The sequence below is a fragment of the Salmo salar genome, chromosome 02 (genome assembly GCF_965601325.2).
Source record: "Salmo salar chromosome 02, fSalSal1, whole genome shotgun sequence".
Taxonomy (NCBI): domain Eukaryota; kingdom Metazoa; phylum Chordata; class Actinopteri; order Salmoniformes; family Salmonidae; genus Salmo; species Salmo salar.
In genome coordinates, this window is record NC_138292.1 from 31477501 (window position 1) to 31493047 (window position 15547).

At 44.9% G+C, this 15547-nt stretch overlaps 1 protein-coding gene across 7 annotated transcripts in view; it reads right to left on the minus strand.

Annotated features, from left to right (window-relative positions):
* Nucleotides 1–15154, minus strand: part of LOC106579570 (regulating synaptic membrane exocytosis protein 2) — a 222934-nt gene extending 207780 nt beyond the window's left edge. For all 7 annotated transcript variants that reach the window (XM_082961802.1, XM_082961794.1, XM_082961791.1 and 4 more), the window contains exon 1: nt 14980–15154. In XM_082961802.1, coding sequence (XP_082817928.1) covers nt 14980–15143 — 164 coding nt within the window. In that variant the 5' untranslated portion in view covers nt 15144–15154. The remainder of the gene's footprint in view (nt 1–14979) is intronic.
* Nucleotides 15155–15547: the final 393 nt, after the last annotated feature.

Here is a 15547-nt window from a genome sequence, read left to right on the forward strand (position 1 = left end):
TGGCCTGATGGGTCATGTTAACATGGACCCTAGCCTGGCCTGATGGGTCATGTTAACATGGAGACCCTAGTGCTTGAGGTGTCACTGCAGACCCGGGTTCGATCCCAGGCTGTGTCACAGCTGACTGTGAGACTCATGAGGCGGTGCACAATTGGCCCAGCGTCGTCCGGGTTTGGCAGGCCGGGATTTCCTTGTCCTATCGTGCTTTAGCAACTCCTTGTGGTGGGCTGGGTGCTCGCAAGCTGACTGTGGTCGCCAGCTGGGCGGTGTTTCCTCCAACACATTGGTGTGGCTGGCTTCCGGGTTAATCAAGCAGTGAGGCTTGGCAGGGTCGTGTTTCGGAGGAGGCATGGCTCTCGACATTTGCCTCTCCCGAGTCCATACGGGAGTTGCAGCAATGGGACAAGACTGTAACTACCAATTGGCTATCATTGGCTTTTTTTTCAAATGACAATCGCAGAGAAAGGGACAGGGCAACAACTCTTACAATTCCAACTATTGAATCCTGCAAGATACTGTTCTTATTTATACAACTACCAGAGATGTGGTAAAAAAAAATGTGCCCGTGCTACAGACATCTATATTGGTCCGCTAATACTAGAAAAGTAAAGGCCCAGTGCTTAATATATATATAGTACCAGTCAAACGTTTGGACACACCTACTCATTCAAGGGTTTTTCTTTATTTTTATTATTTTCTACATTGTAGAATAATAGTGAAGACATCAAAACTATGAAATAACACATACGGAATCATGTAGTAACCAAAAAAGTGTTAAAGCAATCTAAATATATTTTATATTTGAGATTCTTCAAAGTAGCCAACCTTTGCCTTGATGACAGCTTTTCACACTCTTGGCATTCTCTCAACCAGCTTCATGAGGTAGTCACCTGGAATGCATTTCAATTAACAGGTGTGCCTTGTTAAAAGTGATTGGAATTTATTTCCTTCTTAATGCCTTTGAGCCAATCAGTTGTGTTGTGACAAGGTAGGGGTGGTATACAGAAGACAGCCCTATTTGGTAAAAGACCAAGTCGCTGCTGGTGCTTTGCTGAGGATGCTTAGCTGGTGATACTGTTGGTTATTTATTTAGAATTCAAGGCACACTTAACCAGCATGGCTACCACAGCATTCTGCAGAGATTCGCCATCCCATCTGGTTTGCGCTTAGTGAGACTATCGCTTGTTTTTCAACAGGATAATGTCCCGAAACACACTTCCAGGCTGTGTAAGGGCTATTTGACCAAGAAGGAGAGTGATGGAGTGCTGCATCAGATGACCTGACCTGAACCCAATTGAGATGGTTTGGGATGAGTTGGACCGCAGAGTGAAGGAAAAACAGCCAACAAGTGCTCAGCATATGTGGGAACTCCTTCAAGACTGTTGGAAAAGCATTCCAGGTGAAGCTGGTTGAGAGAATGCCAAGGGTGTGTCCAAACTTTTGACTGGTACTGTATATATTTTTTTCAAGTGGGCAACAGCAACCTCAGCACCCCTACTTTCCACAGCTATGGACCCAAGCCTGGCGTGATGGTGACCATGACTCAAACAGCTAATTCACCCCCAACCCCTCTCTTTCCCCCTCGCTCTCTGGTCTCCAACCACCTACTGAGACTCCACTAGTAGTTAATTTACCTTGGCCCGGCATGATCCTGTCTTCTATCTGTCTGACAGTCTATTTGCAGTCTCCAGAAACACATTCCCCATTAGTCTGCTATAATATAGATATGTGTTTGTACAGTTTGTCTGGGACAGTTTTTATGCCTGCCTGCCTGGGCTGCCACTGGATAGACGTGAATCTGTCCCTTCTATAGATAGTCCTGCGAACAGCATGAAGGTCCTCACTCTCTCTTTTTGTGCTATCAGCTACATGAACTTGTGCCATGTTCTACCATCAGACACCGCACCGCTTTTCAGCATCTCAGAATATACGTGTCCACACACACACACGTACACACTCACACACACACACACGTACAGACGCACACACTCACACACACTCACGCGTTTGCGTTCACACACATATGTGCACACACACACATACACACACACACACACACACACACACAAACCAACTCAAGACGTCCTTGTTGTGCAGAACAGAGATGCCTTTTCCCTAACCTTTTGGAGTTCAGAAATCATAAAACGAGGCCTGAGGGAGTTTCACCACAGAGAAAAATGAAACAGGATTCTCTGACTCTGGATATCTACAATGACAGAACATTCTGGAATAATACAGGAATATCCCCACCACCTTCACACTACCTTTAAACACCATAGTTAGGAGGACCGTGGTGTATGTGGAACTGTTGATCAGAGGTGGGTGTACTGAGTAGAAGCTACAGTTCATGGCTGAAAATCCTCAAGCTCATGCTGCAGAAAAAGAACCCCCAACAAATAAATAATTGTTTGCAAGGAACTAGTGTCACCTTTGACTGAAAACTACAAGCCCAGATTAATAGGATATAGGTTCATATCCATACTTGTAGATGCTATTCCATCAAGCATATATACTGTATTCTCTCCTCAGCTGCTTGGTTCCTTTGGGTCAAAAAAGTGATGAACAGTACCTCCCTTTCTCTTTCACTCCCTCTTTCTTTCTCTTTCACTTTCTCATTTTCTTTATTTTTCTCTGTCTCGTCTCCCTCTCTGTATCGTCCTCCCCTCTTTCCATCTCTCTCGCTGTCTTTTACTCTTTCTCTCTGATCTCTCTCTCTCTGTCTCCCTCTCTGTCTCTCTCTCTCTCTCTCTCTCTCTCTCTCTCTGGTCTCCCGCCTCTCTCTCTCTGGTTTCACCAGCCCCTCCTCGGTAGTGCTGACTGCCCGCTTTCCGGTCGCCCAGGCTGCCTTTTCCCAGCATGCTCTCTGTCAGAGGCTTATGTAACAGTGTTACGCCAGGAGCTGTGTGCTCTGCCTGGGCAGCACACTACATCCATACACTACAATAAACTATACTGCTACTACTGTTCCTACTAGGAATAGGCTCTGTTACTGTACACTGTAAATACTGTGCTCTGCCTGGGCAGCACACTACATCCCTAAACTACAATACACTATACTGCTACTACTGTTCCTACTAGGAATAGGCTCTGTTACTGTACACTGTAAATACTGTGCTCTGCAAATGCGATTAAAGCGTCTCGGTGAGAAACGTACATTTCCATCACATGTTTTCGTACTTAATCAACAAGGGCAACTCAATTGACAATCAGGAGAGAGGGGAGAATAAGTTGAAACTTGTGACTAACGCAGATCTATGTGTTTAATAAAGAACAAAGCTTTGGGAGACAATGGGCTCCTCCTGTCCCTGTCCCAGAGAAGCTAGCCGTGTGCTGTTTGAGATGAATGGGCCTGATGTCCTGTTCCTGTCATATCAGCAGCAGAACAGGCTGCAGATACCATCTCATACGTCAGTACTGAGCAGAGAGCTGCTCTCTCTCTCCCTCAGCCAGTCACTGACATTCGGCCAGCTAGCTCACAGAACGCAGGCCGTTTCACCTCTCATACAACAGAAACCACTACCAAACCACAACACAACCTCCCAACCATAGGTCTCTACTGTACACAACCACTACATAACCAATACACACCCACTATTCAACCAATGGTTTCAGCTGATACCATCTCCCACGTCAATGCTTCACTCCCTCAGCGTGCTACTGACACTAAGCAAGCTAGCAGGTAGCCTAGTGGTTAAGAGTGTTGGGCTGGTTTGAATCCCCGGGCTGACGAGGTGAAAAATCTTTTGATGTGCCCTTGAGCAAGGCACTTAACCCGAATAGCTCCTGTAAATCTCTCTGGATTAGAGCATCTGTTAAATGACTAAACGATATCATAACCACCATCGATAAAAGACAGTACTGTGCAGACGTCTTCATCAACCTGGCCAAGGCTTTCGCCTGGTTCACAAACTACTTCTCAGATAGAATTCAGTGTGTCAAATCGGAGGGCCTGTTGTCCGGACCTCTGGCAGTCTCTATGGGGGTGCCACAGGGTTCAATTCTCGGGCCGACTCTCTTCTCTGTATATATCAATAATGTCGCTCTTGCTGCGGGTGATTCTTTGATCCACCTCTACACAGACAACACCATTCTGTATACATCTGGCCCTTCTTTGGACACTGTGTTAACAAACCTCCAAATGAGCTTCAACGCCTCCAACTGCTCTTAAATGCTAGTACAACGAAATGCATGCTCTTCAACCGATCGCTGCACGCACCTGCCCGCCCGACTAGCATCTCTACTCTGGACGGTTCTGACTTAGAATATGTAGACAACTATAAATACCTAGGTGTCTGGCTAGACTGTAAACTCTCCTTCCAGACTCACATTAAGCATCTCCAATCCAAAGTTAAATCTAGAATCGGCTTCCTACTTCGCAACAAAGCATCCTTCACTCATGCTGCCAAACATACCCTCGTAAAATGGACTATTCTGCCGATTCTTGACTTCGGCGATGTCATTTACAAATTAGCTTCCAACACTCTACTCAGCAAATTGGATGCAGACTATCACGGTGCCATCTGTTTTGTCACCAAAGCCCCATATACTACCCACCACTGCAACCTGTATGCTCTCGTTGGCTGGTCCTCACTATATATTCTTCGCCAAACCCACTGGCTCCAGGTCATCTACAAGTCTTTGCTAGGTATAGCTCCGCCTTATCTCAGCTCACTGGTCCCCATAGCAACACCCACCCGTAGCACGCGCTCCAGCAGGTATATTTCACTGGTCTTCCCCAAAGCCAACACCTCCTTTGGCCGCCTTTCCTTCCAGTTCTCTGCTGCCAATGACTGGAACGAATGTTGAAGACTTATATCTCCTTCACTAACTTTAAGCATCAGCTGTCAGAGCAGCTTACCGATCGATGCAGCTGTACACAGCCCATCTGTAAATAGCCCATCCAACCAACTACCTACCTCATCCCCATATTTGTTTTTGTTTTTCTGCTCTTTTGTACACCAGAATTTCTACTTGCACATCCTCATCTGCACATATATCACTCCAGTGTAAATTGCTAAATTGTAATTACTTCGCCACAATTGGCCTATTTATTGCCTTACCTCCTTACTTAATTAGCGCATACTGTATACAGATTTTTCTATTGTGTCATTGACTGTACGTTTGTTTATCCCATGTGTAACTCTGTGTTGTTTTTGTCGCACTGCTTTGCTTTATCTTAGCCAGGTCGCAGTTGTAAATGAGAACTTGTTCTCAACTGGCCTACCTGGTTAAATAAAGGTGAAATAAATTAAATAAAATGTTGCTAGTTCACGGAACAACACGGACTATAACACTTCTCAGTAGACCTTATATGTATGACATAAACTCAGCAAAAAAAGAAACATCCTCTCACTGTCAACTGTGTTTATTTTCAGCAAACTTAACATGTGTAAATATTTGTATGAACATAACAAGATTCAACAACTGAGACATAAACTGAACAAGTTCCACAGACATGTGACTAACAGAAATTGAATAATGTGTCTCTGAACAAAGGGGGGGTCAAAATCTAAAGTAACAGTCAGTATCTGGTGTGGCCACCAGTTGCATGAAGTACTGCAGTGCATCTCCTCCTCATGGACTGCACCAGATTTGCCAGTTCTTGCTGTGAGATGTTACCCCACTCTTCCACCAAGGCACCTGCAAGTTCCCGGACATTTCTGGGGGGAATGGCCCTAGCTCTCACCCTCCGATCCAACAGGTCCCAGACGTGCTCAATGGGATTGAGATCTGGGCTCTTCGCTGGCCATGGCAGAACACTGACATTCCTGTCTTGCAGGAAATCACGCACAGAACGAGCTGTATGGCTGGTAGCATTGTCATGCTGGAGGGTCATGTCAGGATGAGCCTGCAGGAAGGGTACCACATGAGGGAGAAGGATGTCTTCCCTGTAACGCACAGCGTTGAGATTGCTTGCAATGACAACAAGCTCAGTCTAATGATGCTGTGACACACCGCCCCAGACCATGACGGACCCTCCACCTCCAAATCGGTCCCGCTCCAGAGTACAGGCCTCAGTGTAACGCTCATTCCTTCGACAATAAACGCGAATCCGACCATCACCCCTGGTGAGACAAAACCGCAACTCGTCAGTGAAGAGCACTTTTTGCCAGTCCTGTCTGGTCCAGCGACGGTGGGTTTGTACCCATAGGCGACGGTGTTGCCGGTGATGTCTGGTGAGGACCTGCCTTACAACAGGCCTACAAGCCCTCAGTCCAGCCTCTCTCATCCTACTGCGGACAGTCTGAGCACTGATGGAGGGATTGTGCGTTCCTGGTGTAACTCGGGTAGTTGTTGTTGCCATCCTGTACCTGTCCCGCAGGTGTGATGTTCAGATGTACTGATCCTGTGCAGGTGTTGTTACACGTGGTCTGCCACTGCGAGGACGATCAGCTGTCCGTCCTGTCTCCCTGAGCGCTGTCTTAGGTGTCTCACAGTACGGACATTGCAATTTATTGCCCTGGCCACATCTGCAGTCCTCAAGCCTCCTTGCAGCATGCCTAAGTCACGTTTACGCAGATGAGCAGGGACCCTGCGCACCTTTCTTTTGGTGTTTTTCAGAATCAGTAGAAAGGCCTCTTTAGTGTCCTAAGTTTTAACTGTGATCTTAACTGCCTACCGTCTGTAAACTGTTAGTGTCTTAACGACCGTTCCACAGGTGCATGTTCATTAATTGTTTATGGTTCATTGAACAAGCATGGGAAACAGTGTTTAAACCCTTTACAATGAAGATCAGTGAAATTATTTGGATTTTTACGAATTATCTTTGAAAGACAGGGTACTGAAAAAGGGGTGTTTCTTTTTTTGCTGAGTTTATAAATTAACTGCATTATTCCAATAAGGACTGTATCAGATCAGGTCTAAAGAGACATGCACTGTGAATGTAACCACAAAGTTTGCTTTCAGTGTGTTAGGAAAGGTTTCAAATTCAACAGATACTCTGAAGCAAAGTGGCATTAAAGGGATGGAGAGAGACGGTGAGTGCCAAAGAGAAAGGCATTTCAGACTGAGACAGAATAAAATGTAGTGGGAGAGATAAGTGGAAATATTAACTGGTTATGACAAGCCACATTGCCATGTTTGGTCTAACTCTAACCAGACTACAGATCACAATCCTAGCCTCACAAAAACACATTGTTCCTTTAATTAACATTCTATATTCCTTTGGCGTGCATTCTGCTTTACAGAGTCAAGCACCCCTCCCCCAAATCCCCCTCTATCTATCCCCCCTCTCTCTATTTCCACCCCCTTTCTCTCTCTCTCTCCCTCCCCTGGGGGTGTGGTGGGGGATGTGAGACTGTGCTGATGGGAGACTACTCTTCGCATGGTAAAGAGAGAGTGCGTGTCTACATTGTCCAGTTGGATGCTTTGGAGTAATGCACATGCCTCTTCACCTCACAACCATATAGGTCTCTGCTGTACACAACCACTACACAACTTCTACACAACCACAACACAACCAATACACAACTATATAGGTCTCTGCTGTACACAACCACTACACAACTTCTACACAACCACAACACAACCATTACACAACCACTACACAATCACTACACAACCATAATGGTCTCTGCTGTACACAACCACTACACAACCATAGGTTTCTGCTGTCCTAAATGACTATACAACCACTACATAACCACAACACAACCACTACAACCATAGGCTTCTGCTGTACAGCAAGGGGAGGAGCCTCCTCTGGTTCCTGGAGCTGTGAGCTCATGCCCTCTGGGGACTCCATTACCCACAATGCAGCTAATGTGGCTCTCTGCCTCTATGAGATGAATGAACTGGGCTGGGGAAATCAATGACATTGCTATGCTAAAATGGTGAATGAAAAGAAAGCCAGTTCTTGGTCAAACCTCTTCCTAAGCCCTCCACCCCTCCTCACCCTCTTTACCTACCACACACACACACACACACACACCACACACACACACACACACACACTTTGTGAGGAAGCACAGGGTTTTGCCAGCATGCTTTTTCCTAACATCGAGTTGTAACTCTGACATTACTGACCCATAGAATTGTCAGGACCTGTGTGTTGATGAGACATCTTCCTAGTAACATGAGGAGTATGTAGAGAAGCAGGAGCAAGAGAGGTAAAAGGTTGAGTCATGCAGGATGTCTAGGATAGTCTTAGAAGTCTATCATTATGGTCAACATACTGGCATTCATTAACAACTCTGGACAGACAGGGTACATGTCCCTCTGGAGTAAAGTCCCTCTGGAGTAAAATACAGTACATACATGGGGGTGGGGACCGAAGCATCCTCTATCGCCCTGCTCTTTAGACAAGATGGAGCAGAGGGTGTAGAACCCGGACAGGGCCATGGTGGCAGACGTCTTAGACCCAGAATAGCACTATCTGGGTGGGAATCCCTCACACGAGGCAGCTGCTGTAATTAGTGCTGTCAGTGGAGGCCCCTGGTGAGCACTGGGACACGCACAATGAGTCAGCCTACAAGACGAGGACCGGAGGAGGGGGGAGCGGCTGCAGAGACAGGGTCTCCTCCGCCGTGGGGGTTACCCCAACTAGGACTGCTGATCCTGGGCTGCGGATCTGTGGATCCTCCCTGTGGCCCTGGGTCTCTGCATCCCAGGGCGTTTGGGTGAGGAGGAGTCCCGGATCTGTCATTACTGTAACAGTCAGAGGTTCAGTGAAGCATGGGGAGCTGACCGGCTGCTGCAGCAGGCATACCGCTAGCTGGCTACAGTCTGTTTGATGGAGTGATCGATGCTGTGTTCATTGGAGTATGTGCACTGCCTTTAATCATTCCATATTGCATCACATCACCTGGTATTGGTGCTGTTCGTTAACTAAACTCACAGTACATGGATGGATGTTTCTCTGAACAAATCAGAGCTCTAGAACACCTTATGGCTGCAATAGAGACTACATCTGATTGGAAACAAAAAGTGGAATAAGTCGAGCTACTGTATATTGTAAGGATAGGATAGGCTAATATGGGATAGGCTAATATGGGGAAACAACCAATCGATATCAGAGGGACATAAAATTGACCAAGCACTAAAACCCTCAAACTCAAATCTGGACCTCAAAGCCAGTTCCACTCCAAAAATGATTTAGAACTGAGACAACAGGTGGATGCAATTAATGATCCGGTAGAACAGAAAACCAGCAGGCTCTGGACCTCGTGCGGTCAGAGTTGAATACCCTGTCACTTTAACTTGAACATTTGATTGGCTATTTAGTGTAACTGGTACATTATCTAATAATATCAAATGACGTAAGTGGATGTTTCTCTAAATTCATTTGAACACTGTTGGGATTTATAGCAGTTGTGATATGTAGTAATATATAGACAGATGAGGAACAACACACACATGCTAGTATGTAGAATTGGGAAAGACTGAATAATGACATGAGAGTCAGCAGTAGCAGCAGCAGTACTCTCCCTGCATTCCTCTGAATTGTCTGCCATTGTCTTGGTACCAGGATCAGGGACTTGGTAAACCCTACACACCTGGAGCCTTCTCTCTCTTTCTCTTTCTCTTTCTCCCTGTCTCTCCCTGTCTCTCTCTCTCTCTCTCTCTCTCTGTCTCTCTCTCTGTCTCTCTCTCCCTTTCTCTTTCTCCCTGTCTCTCCCTGTCTCTCTCTCTCTCTCTCTCTCTCCCTTTCTCTTTCTACCTGTCTCTCCCTGTCTCTCTCTCTGTCTCTCTCTTTCTCTTTCTCCCTGTCTCTCCCTGTCTCTCCCTGTCTCTCTCTCTGTCTCTCTCTCTCTCCCTTTCTCTTTCTACCTGTCTCTCCCTGTCTCTCTCTCTGTCTCTCTCTCTCTCCCTTTCTCTTTCTACCTGTCTCTCCCTGTCTCTCTCTGTCTCTCCCTGTCTCTCTAATTCTCTCATTCTCTCTCTGTCTCTCTCTCTCTCTCCCTGTCTCTCTCTGTCTCTCTCTCTCTCCCTTTCTCTTTCTACCTGTCTCTCCCTGTCTCTCTCTGTCTCTCCCTGTCTCTCTAATTCTCTCATTCTCTCTCTCTCTCTCTCTCTCTCTCTCTCTCACGGTCTCACCCTGTCTCTCTATATCTCTCGCTGTCTCTTTCTGTCACTCTCTGTCTCTATCTCAGGATTCCTTCTATTACATTACAGGTTGACTATCAAATGGCACCCTATTCCTTTTATAGTGCACTAGTTTTGGCCAAAGCCTTATTCTTTTCCCTATATAGTGCACTACTTGTGTCCATAGCAGAGCTTAGGCTCCAGTCTCATGTTAGGTGATACAGGATAAAAACACACCATGTCAAATAGCCCCTGAAACCTACATTGTTTTTAACAGGAGACATGTTTATCAAACTGAGCTGCTGTAGTCTGATACAGTGTGTTCACTCTGCTGACATCACTTGTTGACAAACAGCCCAGACTATAATACTAACATGAGTAACTGCTGTGAGGGTGACATATACCCTGTGTGCATCCCAGTTGGCACCCTTCCCTATATAGTGCACTACTTTTGATAGGAGCCCTGTGGACTATGAAGGGAATAATAGGGTGATATTTGGGACACAACCCTCCTTTATTCACCTCTGCTAATGAGAGAAGACTGGGCAACTGAGGCATTTAGAGGGAAGAGGGGGAGGAAGGAGAGGGAGAGAGAAGGGAGGGAGGAAGGGGGAGGCCACACAGGGAACATGACAGGGTGATCATACATCTGCATTTAGTCCCTTAGCTCCAGGGGCGGAAATCCCGGGGGGGGGGGGGGGGGGGGGGACACACGACCCCCCCATCCTGGGAAAAATATGATTTGTCCCCCCCCAATATATCACTGAAACATAACTATGTAATTTAAATAATATTAATAATACGCAATGAAAGCAATTGTGCTGATTATAGACACTTAATAGCTCGTTTTTAAGTTTCAAAAGATTGCGACCCCCCCACCCTTTGCCTCACAATGGTTTGATCCACTGCCAGTTCCTTAGTTGGCAAGGTAACAGAGGGGTGGTATCCACTGTCTGAAAGGCACTCAATGAACGTAACTGACGTGAGGTTAATCCAGTCAATCGCGCACACACACTAGCTGAATATGCAGAGCTAGCGGGCAAATATTAACTATTAAGCTAGCTAGTAATTATTCCATTTATGTGGCCTCGTCAAAGATGGAATCTTTGCTATCGTCAATTTATTCCAAGATCAGCATGCAGATGATGTAAGTTAGTGCTTCAAAGTCCCTGTGATAAGGTTAGCGATAAACTGAAGTCCAAACTGAACAGAACTACACTCTCTTCTACCATTGTCTTAAATATATTTCATGGTCTCGTTGCAAAAGCTAAATTGTCGCAAGGAAACTTTTATTTATTTATTTTATTTCACCTTTATTTAACCCGGGTAGCAAAGATTATAGCAAACACCACTGAAACGGGAATTGGTGCTCGCTAGCTTTGCAAATTCAGCTATTGTTGGAAGCCAGCCAATATGAAACAAACTATTAAAATTACAAAAGGTTGCAGCAAATGTTGTGTAAATGGTGAATTCATACAGCTGTCAACTCTTGTCATTTTAATCCGTTTCACATTTGCTAGCTACCTTTTAGATCGAAGCCCAAATAGAATGATAAAAGATAAGATGATAGAAGCCCATCTCCTACTGTAAATAACCTACACACTGTGTGTGTAGCCAGCCAGGTAGAAAAATGGCAGAAAAATAAAAGACGGACATCAGAGTATTTTTCAGTACACCAAAACGCAAAGTAAGAACCCTAGTAGCCTAATATCTCAAAGACTAGTTGATAAAATGTTCATAAGAAAGAAATGAAATTCTAATGGAAATGTTTCACAATGATGTCATTAGGCAGAGCAGGCAACAGATGGCACACAGACAGCAGAGTTGGGGACAGATATGCAGGGACAGACTGGCAGAGACAGGGAGTCTCAGGTAAGTTTGTTGAGTCTTTGTTTGGCAACATTATGAAAGGTTCTCAATTTTTTTTACTTGTAAAATAGGAACATAATTGGAAAATGCCATGGATACCCCCACTCTCAACTTAAACTGGTGACTGAACTAAGATTTGTTAAAGGCAATGGTATTGCTGTTGTGATTAGTTGCGTAGTTTTGGGTACCGGTAGTTAGGAGTACAGCAAACACCTTATTTCTTTGGTTCCTCAATATACATTTACCATATTACAATGTAGGCTATGTGTTACAGCACTACTTTTGGTGTCCCCCTCAGGAATTGCTCTTGAGAAAATGTAATGTAATTGTCCCCTCCAAAGTTGATATCAGATTTTCGCCCCTGCTTAGCTACACTCTTATCCAGAGGGACTTACTTACAATAAGTGCATTCACCTATTGTAGGTAAAACAACCACATATCATGATCATTTGAAGTAAAACTACTCTCTGCAAAATCAGTGCTAGTAAGACTATGGAATGCTACATACTTCTGCATTAGTCACATCCCAGCCCACCATCTCTACCCGTCGCAAGACCCACAGGTTGATGCTTATTTATAAAAAAAAAACCTCAGGCCTCATCCCCCCTATCTGAGATACCTACTGCAGCCCTCATCCTCAATCACATTCTGTTAAAGGTCCCCAAAGCACACACATCCCTGGGTCGCTCCTCTTTTCAGTTCACTGCATCTAGTGACTGGAACGAGCTGCAACAACCACTCAAACTGGACAGTTTTATCTCCATCTCTTCATTCAAAGACTCAATCATGGACACTCTTACTGACAGTTGTGGCTGCTTTGCGTGATGTATTGTTGTCTCTACCTTTCTTGCCCCTTTGTGCCCGATAATGTTAGTACCATGTTGTGTTGCTACCATGTTGTTGTCGTGTGGTGTTGCTACCATGTTGTTGTCATGTTGTGTTTCTACCATGCTGTGTTGTCATGTGTTGCTGCCTTGCTATGTTGTTGTCTTAGGTCTCTCTTTATGTAGTGCTGTGGTGTCTCTCTTGTGATGTGTGTTTTGTCCTATATTTTATTTTTAATTTTTAATCCCAGCCCCCATCCCAGCAGGAAGCCTTTTGCTTTTTGGTAGGTCGTCATTGGAAATAAGAATCTGTTCTTAACTGACTTGCCTAGTTAAATAAAGGTTCGTAAAACATTTTTAAAAAACACCCCAGTCTCTGTGTGTCTGAAAATAATGAACTTTAGAAACAGTGACTGAGTGACCATGCCACCTGTAAGGTAGACTAGCATCCCTGCTGCACACACTCAGTTAGTCGTGCTGCGCTAGGCTCTGACATCACTGGCAGCCTGCATGGCTGTGAGGGACTAAAGCTGACAATCGCTTTACCGCCGAGAGAGAGAGAGAGAGAGACGGCAGAGAGAGGGCGAGAGATCGTGAGAGAGAGAAGACAAGAGAAAGAAAGGGAAAGAGAGACAGAAAGAGAGAAAGAGAGTGAGAGAGCGAGAGAGAGAGAGAGAGAGGAATACAAAAAGTACTCAACAATGGGAAAAACAGCCAGGGATGATTCACACGCAGGCAGCACCACAAACTGAGGTGGCCTGCCTTCCATTATCTTGGAGTCTGTGAGTCATACTTACCACAGTATTGCTCCACTAGGCGACTTCCTCCCCAGTCCCCATCAGAACAAACCCAACTGTTAATATTTACCCGATGATGGAAATCATCAGCTTTGAATGCCCCTGGAAAGCCTGACACATGACGTCACAGTCTCTGAAGGTACTTCAGACAAGCTGTGCATCACAAATGGTACTCTATTCCCTATAGAGCACACTACTTTTGAGCAGGGCCAATAGGTTAAAGTAATGCATTATAAAGGAAATAGTGTGCCATTTGGGACTAAGAAAAGGCCTGACATCTGGAATCCAAAAGGCTCTTTGGAAAAACCTGCATGTTGACCCTTGAACCACTGTGCAGATCCAAGAGGGAACTCCTCAGAACCAGCCTGTGATACAATATCTCCTCATATCTATTCAAATTCCAAAGACCTAAGGAGAGGAAAGTAGATAAAAAAAATACAGCAGTCTTAATATAATCCCAAAACCACAGTAAAATAGAGGACGTTTGAGACTTTTCCACAAAAAAAATGAAGTAAGTTACAGTTTATGGAAACACAACCAGTTATGTTTCATGAGGATAATACAATATCTGCAGGAAGTGACAAGATAGCGATAACTGTGTTCAATATTTAGTATTACACTAAAAGCGTTGTCAAAAGCATGTCAATAATTTGGCACACAAAGCGTAGCCTATGAATAGCAATGAATGAGCCATCTACACGCGCGAGCGTCAGCGGCATAGGACTGTGCTGCTGCTCTATGCCTCGAACTGGACAGCGCCGTGGTGCTGAAATGCTCAGCGACATCTGATTCTGCACACACAAGAGAAGGAACGTTTCCGTTTTTATAACACTGACAGATAGGCTAAAGTTGGAAATCATTATACAGGACATACCTAATTATTTATTCAAACGCCATCATTGTTGTGTAATATGTACGTGATTGAAAAGGAAGTAGTATGATTTGACGCGAAGATGGCGCCCGTTGCTAACCCAACCCAAAGCCAACAAAGTGAGAAGGCCGCTTAATAGCCTAGGATTCAAATGCACTGCTAACTGTTGAAAGACAAAGGCTACTGAAGCATATTCAGTCGACTCAAAGATCCTTCTCCCTGCTCATATTATCCGAACATTCATTTGGAGAACAGACTAAATGCATAGCCAACATGCTGCCTTATTGTAAAAGCTATTTCTAGAGGCAATGATGTTCATAAATATATCTTCTCTCCACTCAGAACGATTAGCCCATTAGAACAGGCAACATGTGCAGGACTTAGGCTACCTAACCCTGAAATGTGACCTGCTCCAGCTCGCGACAACCAGTTACAACAGGGTTACCCCAACCCAGCACTCACTGCACGAGCACAGCTGACAGTCAGCGCGCGATGTCCCCACAATGATTCTCTCTCTCTCTCTTTCTCCACTCTCTCTCTCTCTCTCCACTCTCTCTCTCACACGTTTGAATGATAGCGAATCATAATGGCTTACTTTAGCATTGACTGTTCCTTCTCATCTTCCTTTTTCTGTCGGTCCATGACGCCCAGGATGATCTTCCTCTCATCCTCGGTGAGGTGGCTGAGGTCCGGCAGGTCGGGTAGGGCTCCAGCCGGCGGGGGAGCGTCTGGGCCCCGGGGTCCGAGTGGAGCTGACATCGCTACACACAATTGCTAAAAAAAAATAATAATAAAATATATATTTTTTAAAAGACCAACATTGAGTGATAGAATGGATAGACTTAATTTTAATAGAAAATTGCCTAATTTCAAAATCATATGGCTTCTCTCTAATATAAGGCTGAAATATTCCATTGGTGTGGTTCTTGTATTCATAATCATAACCACTAGCATAGGCTACCCTAACGCAAGACATTTCGGTTGGATTGTTCACATATATTCTGACGGATGCCGGTATATTTGGGCTTTAAGAATAAGACACAATATGTCAAATTTCCTTTTTACAAGGAATGCAGACATGCTTTCTATATAGCCTCAATTTCCACCCAATACACGAACCTTATCTGAATGGGATTCAGCGGTTCTGGTATAGCAGGCTGCTA